The sequence below is a fragment of the Myotis nattereri genome (assembly GCF_964212035.1).
Source record: "Myotis nattereri genome assembly, chromosome: 3".
Classification (NCBI taxonomy): Eukaryota; Metazoa; Chordata; class Mammalia; order Chiroptera; family Vespertilionidae; genus Myotis; species Myotis nattereri.
Window position 1 is genome coordinate 105953798 of NC_138077.1, and position 18639 is coordinate 105972436.

General features: G+C 39.9%; 1 protein-coding gene across 2 annotated transcripts in view; it reads left to right on the forward strand.

Moving 5' to 3' along the window:
* Nucleotides 1–18639, forward strand: part of LOC308516482 (ceruloplasmin) — an 87566-nt gene that overhangs the window by 16494 nt on the left and 52433 nt on the right. For both annotated transcript variants that reach the window (XM_081087447.1, XM_081087446.1), the window contains exons 3-7: nucleotides 1306–1518; nucleotides 5138–5311; nucleotides 6897–7151; nucleotides 8629–8800; nucleotides 12568–12707. In XM_081087447.1, the coding sequence (XP_080943573.1) occupies nucleotides 1306–1518; nucleotides 5138–5311; nucleotides 6897–7151; nucleotides 8629–8800; nucleotides 12568–12707 (954 nt within the window). The remainder of the gene's footprint in view (nucleotides 1–1305; nucleotides 1519–5137; nucleotides 5312–6896; nucleotides 7152–8628; nucleotides 8801–12567; nucleotides 12708–18639) is intronic.

Sequence of the window (18639 nt, forward strand, 5' to 3'; positions counted from 1 at the left end):
GGGGAGGAGGGCCCAATAATGGGCTTCCCATGAGGCCTTGTAGTCCAGGGGTATATATTTGCTACAAGCCTGCTCTATGTCTACCTGTGTCACAACCTGATTGATTTCCTTGTTGTTCTTGCCCAGCAATGGACCTGAACTTTCCCTATTTCTATGTGTCAGTACACCTTAGCGCAGGCCCTCCCTTGGTTTCCCATGCCTCCCACTCTGTGTCCAAAAACATTCTATTATTTCAGCATGGTTGGTTTCTGTGATTAGGCTTGCTCAAACTGCCGTGTCTACCCCTGCCTATGTTCTACCTGCCTTTGTTTCCCACTGGACCCCTGCCCTGTTTCCCTGCATTTCAAGCTAATGTCTCTCAATAGTAATATCTCAATAAATATCATCTATGATCATAAGCAAAAATGCTGAGGCCATTATACAGTTCATTGAAATTATAAGAATCAAGTCAGAAAATTAAGATAAAATTAGATTTTTTAATTAATAGTATTTTTCTTAGTCTTGTTTTAGAAGGTGAATGTTTTAACCACATATTTTTGTTTCTTTTTCTGAACCCAACAATTATATTCATAGCATAGAAGCTGAATACTATCATTTCTTTTTTACAGTTTTATTCATCATTTTTAAGGTATTATAATTGTATTGTGGCTATGTTAAAAAAAAGAGTTCTTATGTTTTAGAGACACATACTTGAGTATTTATTAATGAAATGATATGATGTCCAGGACTTGCTTTAAAATAAATAGATGGTGATGGACATAAGAGTGGGTGGGATATAGATGAAACAAGACTGGCTTTGAGTTCATCATTGTTAAAGCTGGGTTGATGGGTGCATGGAGGTTCATCATATTATTCTCTCAACGTGCATGTGTTCAGAAATTTACAAAATTTAAAGTAAAACCCTTTTGTAAATCCCATGGTTACTTCACAGGCAAAAATCTGGTATCGTATAAAAAGTTCCAAATTATAAGAGAGCATAGCTATTTTGTTCATACTTCCCTACCATGACTCTAGAACAAGAGTGGTTCTTTAAATTATAAACTGTCACTATGCTCCTGACATATCCATTACAGCTCTCTGAAGACTCAGTCAAGTATGAAAAATGGTAAAATTTTCTGTGAAGCTTCAAGACACTCGAGACTCTCATTCCTCTATGATCAAATAGGACATCACTGCATCCCCAAGAGGACATACTAGTATGCAAGATGTTGAATAAATATTTGTTGAATAAATTTGTAAATATCTATTCTCTCATTCAAGTTCAAACACATTCAAGTTGCAATTTCATTGCATGTTGCTTCCTAGGAGCCATCTACCCTGATAACACCACAGATTTCCACAAAGCAGATGACAAAGTGCACCCCGGTGAGCAGTACACATACAGGCTTCATGCTACCCAAGAACAAAGTCCTGCTGAAGAAGACGGCAATTGTGTAACCAGAATCTATCACTCCCACATTGATGCCCCAAGAGATATTGCCTCAGGACTCATTGGACCTTTAATACTCTGCAAAAAAGGTACACTGTCTCACTTTTACTCAGAATGTATAACCCCAAAACAAGTGATAGGGAGGTGGTTTGTTTTTTAAGTAAAAGTCAAGTTGTGACTGAATAGGTAAAGTAGAGAGGCAGTAAATCTAGAAAAGGAGGGAAGAGCAGGGCAGGAGAAGGATAAGAAGTGGTAAATGGAATGGGCATTCAAATATATTGCTAAGCTACAGAAAGTTGCTCTCCTTGGGAACACGTTTGGTATATCTAATTTCATAATGGTGTTGAAGACATATGTGACTTCACCCAATGTGATTCCCTTAGTGGCTCTCCACGGTGATAGATCTGTGATTATCTGTTTTGTGTTGGTAAATCCTATATAATAAAAGAGAAACATGTAAATTGGCCAGCCCTTCACTACACTCACCAGCCAATCAGGGTGAATATGCAAATTAACCCAAGAAAGATGGTGGGTTAATTTGCATACACAGGCACTGGGCGGAGAGGAGAAGCGGGAGAGCCAGCAGCTTGGGGGGACATGGCTCCCTCGGTCACTCCCTTGGGAGGCCGTGGCTCCCTCGGTCGCTCCCAGAGCAGGGAGCACCAGGAATTCTGGGAATAGTAGTTCTGATGGCAGCCTTAGGACTGGAAGTGGAATCCCAGAGTGTAGGGAGCACCAGGAATGCTGGGAATTGTAGTTCTGGTGGCAGATGGATCTCCTAGACCAGGGGTGGGCAAACTTTTTGACTCGAGGGCCAGAATGGGTTCTTAAACTGGACCGGAGGGCCGGAACAAAAGCATGGATGGAGTGTTTGTGTGAACTAATATAAATTCAAAGTAAACATCATTACATAAAAGGGTATGGTCTTTTTTTTTTTTTTTTAGTTTTATTCATTTCAAATGGGCCGGATCCGGCTCGCGGGCCATAGTTTGCCCATGGCCCGCGGGCCTGATCCGGCCTGTTTGAAATGAATAAAACTAAAAAAAAAAAAAAAAGACCATACCCTTTTATGTAATGATGTTTACTTTGAATTTATATTAGTTCACACAAACACTCCATCCATGCTTTTGTTCCGGCCCTCCGGTCCAGTTTAAGAACCCATTCTGGCCCTCGAGTCAAAAAGTTTGCCCACCCCTGCTCTAGAGCAAAGTGAGCCTGGAGCAAGTTACTGTTGCAGTGGGGGATGGAAGGAAAGCAAAGATGAGAAACATAAGTAAAATCAGAGTGTCTAGGAAAAATTAAAGGGAAGATATCCTAAAACTTCCAAGAAATCTCCACCAATGAAGCAAAAAAAAAAAAAAAAAAATGCCTCTATTATTCAGTAAGCAACAAACCAAACTGGGTTGGGGGTCTCAGACAATTTGTTCATATGATTGCAAAGACAGACAGAAACTCCCGGATTGGAAAGGGCTCCCAGGAGGGCTCCCAGATTGGAGAGGGTGCAGGTTGGGCTGAAGGACCAACCCCACTCCCTCAACCTCCATGCATGAGTCTTCGTGCACCGGGCCACTAGTATAATATAATAGTCTCTATTTCTATCTTTTTTTACATTTTTTAAATTTATTTCAGAAAGGAAGGGAGAGGGAGAGAGAAATAGAAACATCAATGATGAGAGGGAATCATTTATTGGCAGCCTCCTGCACGCCCCACACTGGGGATCAAGCCCACAACCTGGGCTTGTGCCCTGACTGGGAATCGAACCATGACCTCCTGATTCATAGGTTGAAATTCAACCACTGAGCCATGCCGGCTGGGCATAGTATCTATTTATAATATCATGAAAAAGACAACATAAATCAACAGCTTGAAATATAATTCTTACTTGAACAATCATTAGTTACCTTTAAAGACTTGTCTCAGCTTGTGGCTATATGAACCACATATCTATTATGAAAATACTAGAGGCCCTGTGCACAAAAATTTGTGCACTCAGGGCGGGTCCCTCAGACCGGCCTGTGCCCTCTCGTAGTCTGGGACCCCTCGGGGGATGTCCACCTGCTGGCTTAGGCCCGCTACCCAGGGGATTGGGCCTAAGCTGCAGTCGGACATCCTTAGCACTGCTGAGGAGGTGGGAGAGGCTCCCACCACCACCACTGTACTGGCAGCCATCAGCCTGGCTTGTGGCTGAGCAGAGCTCCCCCTGTGGGAGAACACTGACCACCAGAAGGCAGCTCCTGCATTGACCACTGGCCCCTGGTGGTCAGTGTGTGTCATAGTGACCAGTCATTCCCAGTTGTTCTGCTGTTAGGGTCAATTTGCATATTACCTTTTATTATATAGGATAGAGGCCTGGTGCATGGGTGGGGGCTGGCTGGTTTGCCCTGAAGGGTGTCCCTCATCAGGGTGGAGGTCCCCACTGGGGTGCCTGGCCCGCCTGGGTGAGGGGCTGATGGCTGTTTTCAGCTGGTCACACCCCCTTCAGGGTGTGGGTCCCCACTGGGGTGCCTGGCCAGCCTGGGTGAGGGGCTGATGGGTGTTTGCAGACTGGTCAAGCCCCCCCGCAGTGGGGACCCTCACCCCATGGATGTTTGGCCAGCCTGGGTGAGGGACTGATGGCTGTTTTCAGGCTGGCCACACTCCCTTTCAGGTGGGGGGTCCCCACTGGGGTGCCTGGCCAGTCTGCGTGAGGGGCTGAGGGACCTTTTCAGGCTGGCCAAGCCGCCCCGGCGACGGAAGCTCCCAGCCTCTCCTTTTTTTCTTTCTTTTTTTTCTTCTGGGATTTATTTACCTTCTATAATTGAAACTTTGTAGCCTTGAGAGGAGCTCAGAGCCGGCCAGGGCAGGCAGGAGGGAAGCTTGGCTTCCTCCATTGCCAGGGGCAACACACGTCTCCTGCTCACTCCAGCTCCGTGGCCATGGCTGGCTGAAAGCAGATATCTGGGGTTTATTTACCTTCTATAATTGAAATTTTGTTTCTGTGAGTGGGGCTCAGGGTCACCACAGCAGGCGGGAAGCTTGGCTTCCTCCATCATTGGGGCAACCAAGCCTCCTGCTTGCTCCAGCTCCATGGCTGCCAGCTGCCATCTTGGTTGGGTTAATTTGCATATAGTTGCTCTGATTAGCTGGTGGGAGTGGCTTAAGGCATAGCAAAGGTATGGTCAATTTGCATGTTTGTCTTTTATAAGTGTAGATATATACAACTTTGAATTGACATTAGCCAAAGAGCATTTAATAGTTATGTGGTTAATGAACATCCAGATATATGAGTGCCTGCCAAGCCCAGAACACTAAATATTAAACTTCCTAAGTGTTTCCAATTATGTAAAACAGGAGTGACTAGTCCAGATTTGTGGATTAGTAGGAAAATAGATTATTTTAAAAATGTTAAACTATAAATTACATGTTAAAATACATTGCTAAAGCCCAGCCAGCATGGGTCAATGGTTGAGCATTAACCTATGAACCAGGAGGTTGAGTTCAATTCCCCACATGCCTATGTAGTGGCTCCATGCCCCGTGAGGGGCATGTGGGAGGCGGCCCAATCAATAATTCTCTCTCATCATTGATGTTTCTATCTCTCTCTCCTTCTCCCTTCTTCTCTGAAATCAATAAATATATATATATCTATTTAAAAAGAGTAAAATTTAAGAGCTTTAAAAACTACATGCTAAAGATTAAGTTATACTAAAATAGCAACTTTTACTTCAGATTCTCTGGATAAAGAAAAAGAAAAAAATATTGACCAAGAATTTGTAGTGATGTTTTCTGTGGTGGATGAAAATTTCAGCTGGTACCTAGATGACAACATTAAAACCTACTGCTCCAAACCAGAGAAAGTTGACAAAGACAACGAAGACTTCCAGGAGAGTAACAGAATGTATTGTAAGATTACCAAAGACATGTTAACTTTATCATATTGCTGTTGACCCATTAATTCTGCTATCTTTATTCCCTCATATGAATAAGTAGTTTCTAACCTGTGGTTCTGATAACAAAACATATTGGACACGCAACTTCATATTCAGCTAAACAAGTCAATTCACAACTATTGGACAGATAAAGCCAGATTCACCAAATTATTCCCAAACTGCTAGGGAAAAAACATCATCAATTATGGATTAATGCATATGAATGTCATATTTCTATATTTATTTATCTTCCAAACTCTAAAAATTATTTTAGGCAGCCTTAAATTATTAAACTAAATGCTTAAAATTATCCTTATATTGTAAAGCATTGAACTATACTTAGGAAAATAGTTCTAAAAAGTATTTCTTCTACATTTACATTGTCCCTCCTCACTTTGCATCATTTTTTCTATATTTCAGTTCATTTTATTTCTTCTAGAAATGTTTTCTTTACTGCCTAGGCTTCTCTTTAATTCTCAGAAACCAAATTATGAGCTCAGAAAGATTTTCTGTCATTCAATTAGAATTTACATAAGAAATCAAATCCCTTAACACCAACTAGACCAATAAGTTTTAAATTTTGTTTGCTTGTGTTTTGTTTCTTCAAAATAAACTTTACTAAGAAACTGAAAACACAAAAATAATTGTACTACCAAAACAGAAAACTTACTAAGAAAGTACAGATTTTGTTTCCAACATTTGCTTATTCTGGCTGGAAGATCCTCTTTCTGTATTTTAATCCTGCCTCTGTTATGTGTCAACACAAACAAATGTTAGAAAAAAATACTCAAAATTCTAGTCTGGAGAGGTCTGGAGAGGTACCTCAGTTGCAGCAGGTGCGTTCACGGTGTTTCCCAGTACCAATTTCCATTAATCTCTAGGACCACCCACTATGAACAGTGACCCTAAGTTTCTTCAAAGGGCCTCAGGCCATTCTGCTTCTAAACTTTTAGGTCTTTGTGACTCTGGTCACTGCTCCCTAACTTCCTTCCTCTGTATTTCTTTTTTTCTTCTCCACATCTCTTCTCATCTTGTCTGTTTCCTTTGGAATCAGAAACCAAAAGCTGATCAAACAAATTGCTTATTATAAAAGCAACTTATATGTATTGTAGAAAATTGTATCTGATAGTCAAAAAGAAATCATCCATACTACCACCAATAACACAATTAATGATCAATTACTAAATAACCATCAGTCTTTTTTTCTATTCACTGTCTGTGTGTATGTTTCACATATATGCACACATTTGTATTTAGAAAGAAGCACACATATATACCAAGGTGTATAGTCTATGACAAAAAAAGCAAATGGGTTTCACCTTCAGTGTTGGGTTCATCTGCTAATACTGTGTCAACAAGAATCCTGAGGCTGAATTCAGGTCCAAATTAAAGAGTGTTGTGATCAATTAGTAATGTCTGATGTGGGTATGAGAGAGAGAGGAATAGCAGCATATGTTCCAGGTCTTCTCTATTCCAAATTGATTTACTTCTGTAGAGGTAACTATCACTATCCCAGCGACCAGTGTCTATTAGTCTCAATCGCTACTCTTGACTTACAGCTGTGAATGGACATGCTTTTGGAAGTCTCCCAGGACTCTCCATGTGTGCAGAGGACAGAGTGAAATGGTATCTTTTTGGTATGGGTAATGAAGTTGATGTGCACGCAGCTTTCTTCCACGGCCAAACATTGACTAACAAGAACTACCGTGTTGATACAATCAATCTTTTTCCTGCCACCCTTGTTGATGCTTTTATGGTGGCCCAGAACCCTGGAGAATGGATGCTTAGCTGTCAAAATTTAAACCATCTGAAAGGTAGGATATCTTTACCTGAAATAAGCTGTCAGCTAAAAAAAGGAGTCATGTCTCAGTTACAGTACTTAAAATGAGGTAATCATTAGGAATCAGAAACCAAAAGCTGAATATCCTTGCAATGATAGGAACTTTGAACTGGTAACTTAATTTTATTCCTATGATGGTATACAACATCCTATATAATAAAAGCCTAATATGCTAAGTGTCCGGTCACCTGGTCATCCATTCAACCAATCAAAACATAATATGCTAATGATATGCTAAGGCTGCTCAACCACTCACTATGATGTGCACTAACCACCAGGGGGCAGATGCTCCGACTGGTAGGTTAGATTGCTGCTGGGGTCCAGCTGATCGGGACTGAGCGAGACTGGCTGGAGATGCCCTGGAGCCCTCCTGCAGTCCCTCCCCGGCTGGCCAACCTCCTGCGTCCCTCCCCGGCCCTGATCATGCACCAGTGGGGTCCCTTGACCTGGCCTGCACCCTCTTGCAATCCGGGACCCCCTCAGGGGATGTCAGAGAACCAGTTCCAGCCCAATCCCACAGGCCAGACCGAGGAACCCCACTGATGCATGAATTCGTGCACCAGGCCTCTAGTAATGTAATAAGAAAGACTGAAAGACTGGAACATTTATGAAATAATGAAATCTGAAAATATATTAATTTTGGAAAAGAACAATTGGCCCTGAAAATATAGTACTGTCCTAAAAGTATAATACTGTATATAGTTCCTCAGCTTTGAAAAATACACAATATTGTAAACACCATAATATTTCTATATTGTGCTGAAAATTAGCCTGTTTGTTTTTTACTTGGTTCTATAAAATATAGACAATTTTGTTTTTTATTTGAATCCAGCTACTTCTTGGTTTAACTTGATAAATTCCTTCCCCATCTTTTCATATGATGTGATAAAACATTCTTAGTTTTTGAAAAATATTAATTTGAAATATTCGTTTCCTGAAGAAAATTAGGTTTAATGTGGATCTTTGAGTATGTTACTTTGACCTTCAAATATAATCTCACCTATCAAATGTGATCTTGGCAGCAGAAGGGCTAGTGTAACAGGTATACAACCATTTGGTGTGAGAGAACAATAATTATAGATGTTCATTCTATTATACCTCCTCTACCTCACCCTACCTCTTAAAATATGGCAGAGGCTCTCTTCTTCAAGTATCTATTAATGTGTCTTTTTTATCATTAAAAGACCTCCTATGTGAAAGCCCACAGAAACTAGCACCATATTTTTGAAAACACTACTGATTAATATCTATTCTCTATATAGTATAATCTAAATAATGGTCTTAATTTTCCATCAGTAATAACTTATTTATAACTGTGCTATAGTTTATAATATTGTTTCTAGCTATCTATTTCTTCAGTTTCCACCTATCGCTTCACCAGCAGTGTTTACAAGGCAGCAGAGAGAGAAACATTGGATCCATTAACACATCTTTTCCTGTGTGGTTTTCAGCTGGTTTGCAGGCCTTTTTCCAAGTACAAGACTGTAACAAGCCTTCATCAGAGGGCAGTATCCATGGGAAGCATGTTAAACACTACTACATTGCTGCTGAGGAAGTCATCTGGAACTATGCACCATCTGGCATAGACACCTTCACCAAAGAAAACTTAACAACACCTGGAAGGTAATTCAGAAAAAAAAAAAAAAAAGACTAATATTTTAAAACTAGAGGCCTGGTGCACAAAATAGTGCATGGATAGGGTCCCTAGGCCTAGCTAGCAATCAGGGCTGATCGGGGTCTACTGGCTGCCAACTGGGGCCTTTCTTCCAGCTGCTGGCCAGGGCCTTCCTTCATTCCATGCCGCCCCCTGGTGGTCAGCACACATCATAAGGAGTGATCGAACTCCCAGTCTCCCGATCAAACTCCTGAGGGGACAATTTGCATATTAGGTTTTTATATATATAGATATGCCTCCCTCTGAAAAATATCATAAGCCTGGCCAGCATGGCTCAGTGGTTGAGCATTGACCTATGAACCAGGACATCATGATTTGATTCCAGGTCAGAGACATGCCCAGGTTTGGGCTTAATCCCCAGTGTGGGGTATGCAGAAGGCAGCCAATCAATGATGCTCTCTTATCATTGGTGTTTCTATCTCTTTCTCCCTCTCCCTTCCTCTATGATTAAAAAATCATAAAATGTTCATTCAACAGTTAAAATATTGACTGGTACCTGAAATTAAGTAACTAGACCGCTCAATATGTATTAGGGTATTTGGGATGAGTCCAAGTTTGAGAACTATGACTTTTGAGTCTTTCGAGTCCATGAAAAAAAGATGTGTTTAAAAGTTATCAAATTCTTAACAAAATACTAAAAAACACTCAATATCATTAGACAGATCAATTCATTTGTTTTCTATTTCTGAAAACATAGCATTGTGCAATCCAGCAGTATTAAATACATTCACAGGTTACACAATCATCAACACTACCCATTTCCAGAAATTTCTCATTATTCCAAAAAGAAACTCTATACCCATTAAATAATAATTCTCTAACACTAATATATTCTATTCCACTTTTTGTCTTTATGAATTGGCCTATTTTGGGCACCCTCATACAAGTGAAATCATACAATATTTGTCCCTTTTGGTCTCGCTTATTTCACTTAGCATAATGTTTACAAGGTTCATCCATTTTTAGTCTGTATCAGAATTTCATTCCTCTTTAAGGCTGAATAATCTTCCATTGTACACATACCACATTTTATTTATTCATATATGTTGATGAACAATTGGGTTGTTTGTTGTGCCTTTTGGCTATTGTGAATAATGCTGCCATGAACATTATAATACAAGTATCTGTTTAGGTTCCTGCTTTCAATTCTTTTGGATATACACCTGAAAGTGAAATTGCTGAGTCATATGGTAATTCTATTTTTAATGTTTTTAGGAACTGCCATACATTTTTGCACAGCAGTTGCAACATTGTATATTTCCACCAGCAACATACAAGGGTTCCAATTTCTCCACATCCTTGCCAACACTTATTTTCTGTGTTTTGTTTCGTTGTAATTAGCTATCCTAATGGGTGCAAAGTGGTAGCTCATGGTGGTTTTGATTTGCATTTCTCTTATGATTAGTGATATTGAACATCTTTTCATAAACTTGTAGGCCATATGAGGAAAAGTCTATTCAAGTTCTTGTTCATTTTTTTAATTGGATTGTTTTGTTGTTGAGTAATAGGAGTTCTTCATTTATTTTGGGTAGTAAGCCATTATCAGATATATGCTTTGCAAATATTTCCTCCCATTCTGTAGGTTTTCTTGTCACTCTCTGCAGTATGTCCTTTGATGCATGCAAGCTATTCTATGTGCATATCTGATGACTTACACAGCCTCCAAGTCATTCTTCTAGTCCCAGTTTTCCTTTCCTACTGTCTATTACGAACTTTCAAAAATATCAATGAGATATGCTACCTCCATGCTTCAAGTCTCTGCTCAAACACCACCTCTTCAGAGATGCTTTGTTTGCCATTCAAATACTTAGAAAGGTTAAGTAATTTACTCAACAACACACAAGTCAATAGCTGTGACTCCTGAAGCAGGAATTTAAGACCCAGGCTGCGCTGATATTTAGAGACACTGACTCTCAAAACTGCATCTCTAACCCAGAGGCTTTTATACATTTCAAATTTGCATTTCAAAGTGCTTAATGGTCACCCCACTTGGATGAGGCTTCTCCAAATCAATATGTCCAAACCTGAACCCATGATCTACTCCACAAATCTGAGTTGCCACTTCTCCGTGGATAGGATCACCATCCATCCATCAAGCTTCAAACCTGAACCCCATCCTGGACTCCCTCCCTCCATCACTAATCCCTCCTTCTTTCATCATGTACTGTCTCATACCCTAAATATCTCTAAAAGCTGTCTATTTCTCTCCCTCCTCTTTGACCAGACCCTGAATTCATCACTGCCCCTCACTGAGGTTTTGAATCTGCCTCCTGACAGGTCTCCCTACTGCAGTCTAATGCAGTCCAACACATTCTCCAGGCAGCAGCCCAAGGGATCCTGCTGAAACATGAATTCTAAATGCTTAAATCATTCAAACCTTTCCCACTGGGATGGAGTACTGAAACCTTAATTAGTCCTTCCTGTCCATCCCTCATTCTCTGCTCCTTTGCCCTGCCCAGGATGCTCTGCTGCTGCCAAATTGTGGGGAGCATGCCATGCTCCATCTCTCCTCCGAGCCTTCCTACTGGCTATTTCCTATTTGTAAATGCCTGCCCCATACTCCCTACTATATACACTTCATCTTTTTAATTCTACTTCTCTTCTAGATAGATTTAAAACATCACTTCCTTTGGGAAGCCTTCTGGGCTCTTTCCACCACTTTCCCTAACTCTAGGAGAAATGCTCCACAATACCCCATGCTAAGTCATGTTATTATACTGATTGGTTCCTAGTTCTATCTTCCCTGCAGATGTCAGGCGCACAGAGAGACAGGTCCAGCTTGCTTATGGTATGTCATCAGCACATCGCAGTTCCTGGCAAGTGGCAGGTGTTTAATATATTTGTCAAATGAAAAAAGAGATGAATGGGGTTTTTTGTGTGAAGTCAAATTGCTGGGGCTTACCAGCAGACCCTGAGCAACAAATGAATGATTACTCTGACACACGTTTCTGTGAAAGAGAGGGCTAAGGGACTGCCTGGCTAGAGAAACCAAACAGCCTCATTTGCCTGCCTCTTCAGGCTTTTATTGTAACAGCAGTTTGAACTAAAATTAACTCTTAGATACAATCAGTAGGGTAAGCATTCTTGGGAAGACACAGGCATCAGCAGAACCCTTTAAACATAAAGATTAAGCATAAAGATTCCAGTAAACACCCGAGGGTCCAGATATACACAGACTTGTTTGGAAAAGTCAAGGAACAATTAGGGGTGGTTGCCTTCAGACTTTACAACAAAGTCTCTTGTACTTCCACTCAAATGTCTTGCTAAGATTAAATTTCTTCATTTGTAAAATGGGAAGAATATTACAAACTTTATTGCATTCCCATTTGAGTTTCAGATAATAAATAAAGCTGCATCTGGCTGGTGTTCATATGCAATAAGCAGTAGCTACTGTATTTTTAAAGATTTCAAAATTTGTTTAAAATTTCAATTTTTGATAATTTATTAACCATTGGCAATTGACATAGGCCCTCTTGAAATTTTTTTACTTCACTTGAAAAAGTGAAACTTCTTTTCTATGATTCTCCATTCCTATCTGATCATCCTTTCAGGAAGTGGCCTAGTCTTGTCTGCTCTGTTTCAGTATTTAGTAACTCATGGGTAATAATTATCTCTAAGCACTGGTCATAATTTTTCTCTTCAATTAGTATCCTGGGTGAATACCTGTTCTCTATTCTGCTTTCAACTCCAGCGTTAAATGGTTTTCTTTTGGCAGTGCTTCAGAGGTATTTTTTGAACATGGTCCTGCAAGAATTGGAGGCTCTTATAAAAAGCTGGTTTATCGTGAGTACACAGATGCCTCCTTCACAAATAGAAAGGAGAGAAGCCCTGAAGAGGAGCATCTTGGCATCCTGGGTGAGTCATGCAGAACATAAGCAACCATTCTGCTCTTGCCCTGGACTACACTAACCTCAGAAAGAAGGAAAAAAAAAACTAGGGATGTGGAAGAGCAATCATCAGTAAAATGCACCAGCTATTTTTTTTTCCAAATATGTTACCAATAGTAAATCTTTATCATTAAAAACCATTCTGGCTCCAAATGATGATATTTTTTTTTCTTCAAAGAGGTAGGGGGAATTGTGTGTTTAGGTCACATTGTTTAAATAGATATATTCCCTTAGAAATAAACTCCCAGCTACTAATGAGTCAGGCTAGGTTTGTCTTGGAGCCTTCTGTAGGCTGCCCTGAGGCGAAGCGCAAAGACTGGTTCTTGCTCAGTCACTGGGGTAGAATAGTAGAATGCGTGGATTCAGACTGTCCTCACTCTTCAGCTGTTAGGCAAATGACATTTGAGAGTGCTCAATGTTCTATGCCTGTTCCCTTTCCATAATATAGGAACAACAATAATAATAGTCCTTAGCTCATAAAGTTGTTGTAAGGATTAAATAACTTAATTCACATAAACACTCAGGAAAGCACATAAGCAGCTCTAAATAAATGGTGTTTGATTTTTTAAAAAATTTTTTTTATTGCTTAAAGTATTACAAAGAGTATTACATATGTCTCCTTTTTATTTCCCCCGCCCTTGACAATCCCCTGGCCTCCCCTACCCCCCAGTGTCTTATGTCCATTGGTTATGCTTAAATGCATGCATACGAGTCCTTTGGTTGATCTCTTACCCACCCCCCGCCTGCCCTCCCACCCTCCCTGGCCTTTCTGCTGTAGTTTGACAGTCTGTTCGAGGCAGCTCTGCCTCTGTATCTATTTTTGTTCATAAGTTTATAATGGTCTTTATTATCCAGAAATGAGTGAGATCATGTGGTAATTTTCATTCATTGACTGGCTTATTTCACTTAGCATAATGCTCTCCAGTTCCATCCATGCTGTTGCAAATGATAAGAGTTCCTTCTTTTTTATAGCAGCATAGTATTCCATCGTGTAGATGTACCACAGTTTTCTAATCCATTCATCTACAGATGGGAATTTAGGCTGTTTCCAGATCTTAGCTATGGTGAATTGTGCTGCTATGAACATAGGGGTGCATATATCCTTTCTGATTGGTGTTTCTGGTTTCCTGGGATATATTCCTAGAAGTGGGTTCACAGGGTCAAATGGGAGTTCCAGTTTTAATTTTTAAGGAAACTCCATACTGTCTTCCATAGTGGCTGTACCAGTCTGCATTCCCACCAGCAGTGCACGAGGGTTCCTTTTTCTCCACATCCTCTCCAGCACTTGTCATTTGTTGATTTGTTGATGATAGCCAGTCTGACAGGTGTGAGATGATACCTCATTGTTGTTTTGATTTGCATCTCTCGAATGATTAGTGACTTTGAGCATGTTTTCATATGTCTCTTGGCTTTCTGAATGTCCTCTTTTGAAAGGTGTCTATTTAGATCCTTTGCCCATTTTTTGATTGGATTGTTTATCTTCCTTTTGTTAAGTTGTATGAGTTCCCTATAAATTTTGGAGATTAGGCCCTTATCAGATATGACATTGGCAAATATGTTTTCCCACGCAGTGGGTTTTCTTGTTGTTTTGTTGATGGTTTCTTTTGCTGTGCAGAAGCTTTTTATTTTGATGTAGTCCCATTTGTTCATTTTCTCTTTAGTTTCCAATGCCCTAGGAGCTGTATCGGTGAAGAAATTGCTTCGGCATATGTCTGAGATTTTGTTGCCTTTGGATTCTTCTAGTATTTGTATGGTTTCCCGTCGTATATTTAAGTCCTTTATCCATTTTGAGTTTATTTTTGTGTATGGTGTAAGTTTGTGGTCTAGTTTCATTTTCTTGCATATATCTGTCCAATTTTCCCAAAACCATTTATTGAAGAGACTGTCTTGACTCCATTGTATGTTCTTGCCTCCTTTGTCAAATATTAATAGAGCGTATTGGTTGGGGCTGATTTCTGGGCTCTCTATTCTATTCCATTGATCTATATGTCTGTTCTTGTGCCAGTACCAGGCAGTTTTGAGAACAGTGGCTTTGTAATACAGCTTCATATCTCGTATTGAGATCCCACCTACTTTGTTCTTTCTCAGGATCGCTGCAGCTATTCAGGGTCGTTTTTTATTCCAGATGAATTTTTGGAGAGTACGTTCTAGGTCTGTGAAATATGCCATTGGTATTTTAATGGGAAGTGCGTTGAATTTATAGATTGCTTTGGGCAGTATGGACATTTTAATGATGTTGATTCTACCAATCCACATACATGGTATGTTCTTCCATCTCTTTATGTCTTCCTCTATCTCTTTTTTGAACGTCCTGTAGTTTTCTGAGAAGAGGTCTTTTACCTCTTTAGTTAAGTTTATTCCTAGGTAGCTTAATTTTTTTGGTGCGATGGTAAATGGGATTGCTTTTTTAGTCTCTCTTTCTGCACATTCACTATTGGTGTATAGAAATGCCATAGATTTCTTGGCATTAATTTTGTATCCTGCTACATTGCCGAATTCTTTTATTAAGTCTAATAGTTTATTGATGGAGTCTTTAGGGTTTTTTAAGTATAATATCATGTCATCTGCAAATAAGGACAGTTTTACTACTTCTTTTCCAATTTGGATGCCTTTATTTCTTCTTCTTGTCTAATTGCAATGGCTAATACTTCCAGTACTATGTCGAACAGGAGTGGTGAGAGTGGGCATCCCTGTCTTGTTCCTGTTCTTAGGGGAAATGGTGTTAGTTTTTGTCCATTGAGTAAGATGTTGGCTGTGGGTTTGTCATATATGGCTTTTATTATGTTGAGGTATGATCCTTCCATTCCCACCTTGCTGAGAGTTTTTATCAAAAATGGGTGTTGAATTTTGTCAAATGCTTTTTCTGCATCACTTGATATGACTATGTGGTTTTTTTCTTTCAATTTGTTTATGTGATGTATCATGTTTATTGATTTGTGGATATTGTACCATCCTTGCATCCCTGGGATAAATCCTACTTGGTCATGGTGTGTGATCTTTCTGATGTACTGCTGGATCCAATTTGCTAAGATTTTGTTGAGGATTTTGGCATCTATGTTCATGAGGGATATTGGCCTGTAATTCTCTTTCATTGTGTTGTCTTTACCTGGTTTTGGTATTAGGGTGATGCTGGCTTCATAGAATGAGCTTGGAAGTGTTTCTTCCTCTTGGATTTTTTGTAGTAGTCTGAGGAGGATAGGTTTTAGTTCTTCCTTGAATGTTTGGTAAAACTCCCCTGTGAAGCCGTCTGGTCCTGGGCTTTTGTTTGCTGGAAGCTTTGGATGACTGCTTCAATTTCTTCCATAGTTATTGGCCTATTGAGATTTTGAGACTCTTCCTGATCAAGTTTTGGAATGTTGTATTTTTCTAGGAATATGTTCATTTCCTCCAAGTTGTCTAGTTTGTTGGAGTAGAGTTGTCCATAGTATTTTTTAACAATCATTTGTATTTCTGTGGGATCTGTTGTTATTTCGCCTCTATCATTTCTGATTTTGTTGATTTGGGTCCTTTCTCTTTGCTTCTTGGTGAGCCTGGCTAGAGGTTTGTCAATCTTGTTTATCCTTTCAAAGAACCAGCTCTTTGTTTCAGTGATTTTCTGTATTGTTTTTTTGGTCTCTATGTCATTTATTTCTGCTCTAATCTTTATTATCTCCTTCCTTCTGCTCACTCTGGGCTTTTCTTGTTGCTCTCTTTCTAATTCTTTGAGCTGTATATTTAGATGATTTACTACCATTTTTTCTTGTTTGTTGAGATAGGCCTGTAGAGCTATAAACTTCCCTCTCAGGACTGCTTTCATCGCGTCCCAAAGGTTTTCGATTGTTGTGTTTTCATTGTCATTAGTTTCCTGGATGTTTTTAATTTCTTCTTTGATCTCATTGGTAACCCAATCAATATTTAATAACGTGCTATTCAGCTTCCAAGTGTTTGAGTATTTTGAGTTGTTTATTGTTGTAGTTTATTTCTAATATTATGGCCTTGTGGTCTGAGAAGATGCGTGGTATGATTTCAATCTTCTTGAATCTGGGGAGACTTTGTTTGTGACCCAATATGTGGTCTATTTTTGAAGATGTCCCATGAGCATTTGAGAAGAACCTATATTTTGTGGCTTTGGGGTGAAGTGTTCTGACGATGTCAATTAAGTCCATCTGATCTAGTGAGTCATTTAGGATTGTTGTTTCTTTGCTGAGTTTTTGTCTAGCGGATTTATCCAGTGATGTCAGTGGTGTATTAAAGTCCCCTACTATGATTGTATTGTTGTTGATCTGATATCTTCCAGGAGTTTTCTTATGTATGTGGGTGCTCCTGCATTAGGTGCATATATGATTATCAGGATTATATCCTCTTGTTGTATTGATCCCTTTAGTATTATGAAGTGGCCTTTCTTATCTCTTGTTATGGCCTTCACTTTGAGGTCTATTTTGTCTGATATAACTATTGTTACCCCAGCTTTTTTTTTCATTTCCATTTGCCTGAAAGATATTTTTCCATCCCTTCACTTTCAGTCTGTGTGAGTCCCTTCTAATGAGGTGGGTCTCTTGTAAACAGCAAATATATGGGTCATGTTTTTTTATCCATTCAGCCACTTGATGTCTTTTGATTGGGCCATTTAGTCCATTTACGTTTAAAGTTATTATTGAAAGGTACTTGTTTGTAGCCATTTCTGGTTTTTTTGTGTGGCTGTTTTCTTTCTGGGCTTTTAGTTCTTCTTTTTACACCAGTCCCTTTAGCATTTCTTGCATTGCTGGCTTGGTGGTGATAAACTCCCTTAGCCTTTTTATGTCTGTGAAGCTTCTTATTTCCCCTTCAATTTTGAATGATAGCCTTGCTGGATAGAGTATTCTTGGATTCAGTCCTTTGCTTTGCATCACTTTGTAAATTTCTGTCCATTCTTTTCTGGCCTGATGTGTTTCTGTTGAGAAATCATTTGATAATCTGATGGGGGATCCTTTGTAGGTAACTCTCTGTTTCTCTCTTGCAGCCTTTAAGATTCTGTCTTTGTCTTGTACATTTGCCATCGTTATTATGACGTGTCTTGGTGTGGGTCTTTTGGGGTTCATCTTGCCTGGGACTCTCTGTACTTGTGTAACTTTTTTCTTCCCCATATCTGGGAAGTTTTCTGACATTATTTCTTGAAATAGATTTTCTAATCCTTGCTGCTCTTCTTGTCCTTCTTGCAGCCCTATTATGCGTATGTTACTTCGTTTCATGTTGTCCCGAAGCTCCCTTAGGCTCTCCTTCTGCTTTTTAATTTTTTTCTCCAGTTGCTGTTCAGATTGAGCTTGTTTCTCTGCCTTATCTTCTAATTCACTAATTCGATCCTCTGCTTCTTCTAGTCTGCTGTTGAAACTTTCCATGGTGTTTTTGATTGTAGCTATATCACTTTTCATTTCTTCCTGATTCTTGCATAGGTTGTTGATTTTCTCATCCATCCGGTGAATGAATTGTACAACCATTGTTCTGAATTCTTTTTCTGTCATGTTGCATGCTTCAACTTCATTAATGTCCTTTCTTGGTGACTCCTCATTGTCTTTCCTCTGGGTGTTGTTTCGTCTCTTCATTCTGATTATCTCCCGATGGTTCAAACGTCGAGTTGCGTGGGCCTGGGCCGTGTGCAGTGGGAGCCTCCTACCACCCTAGTGTCACTGAAGAGCTCTGACACTAAGATGTGTGGTTCTTGTGGGTTGGTGGGAACCAGTCTCACTCAGAGTCAGTGTTGTCAGCGCTCAATATGGCCTCGTACGCGCCCTTAGAATCAGGGACCCTGCCTGCACCATGCTGAAACAGAGACCCCCCTGAAGCGTGTTGAAAACCAGAGCCCCCTAGCGTGCGCCTGGAGTCAGAGTTCCCCAGAATCCAGTATCAGAGTCTCTGTTGCTTCACGCGACCTTGCCTTGAGAATC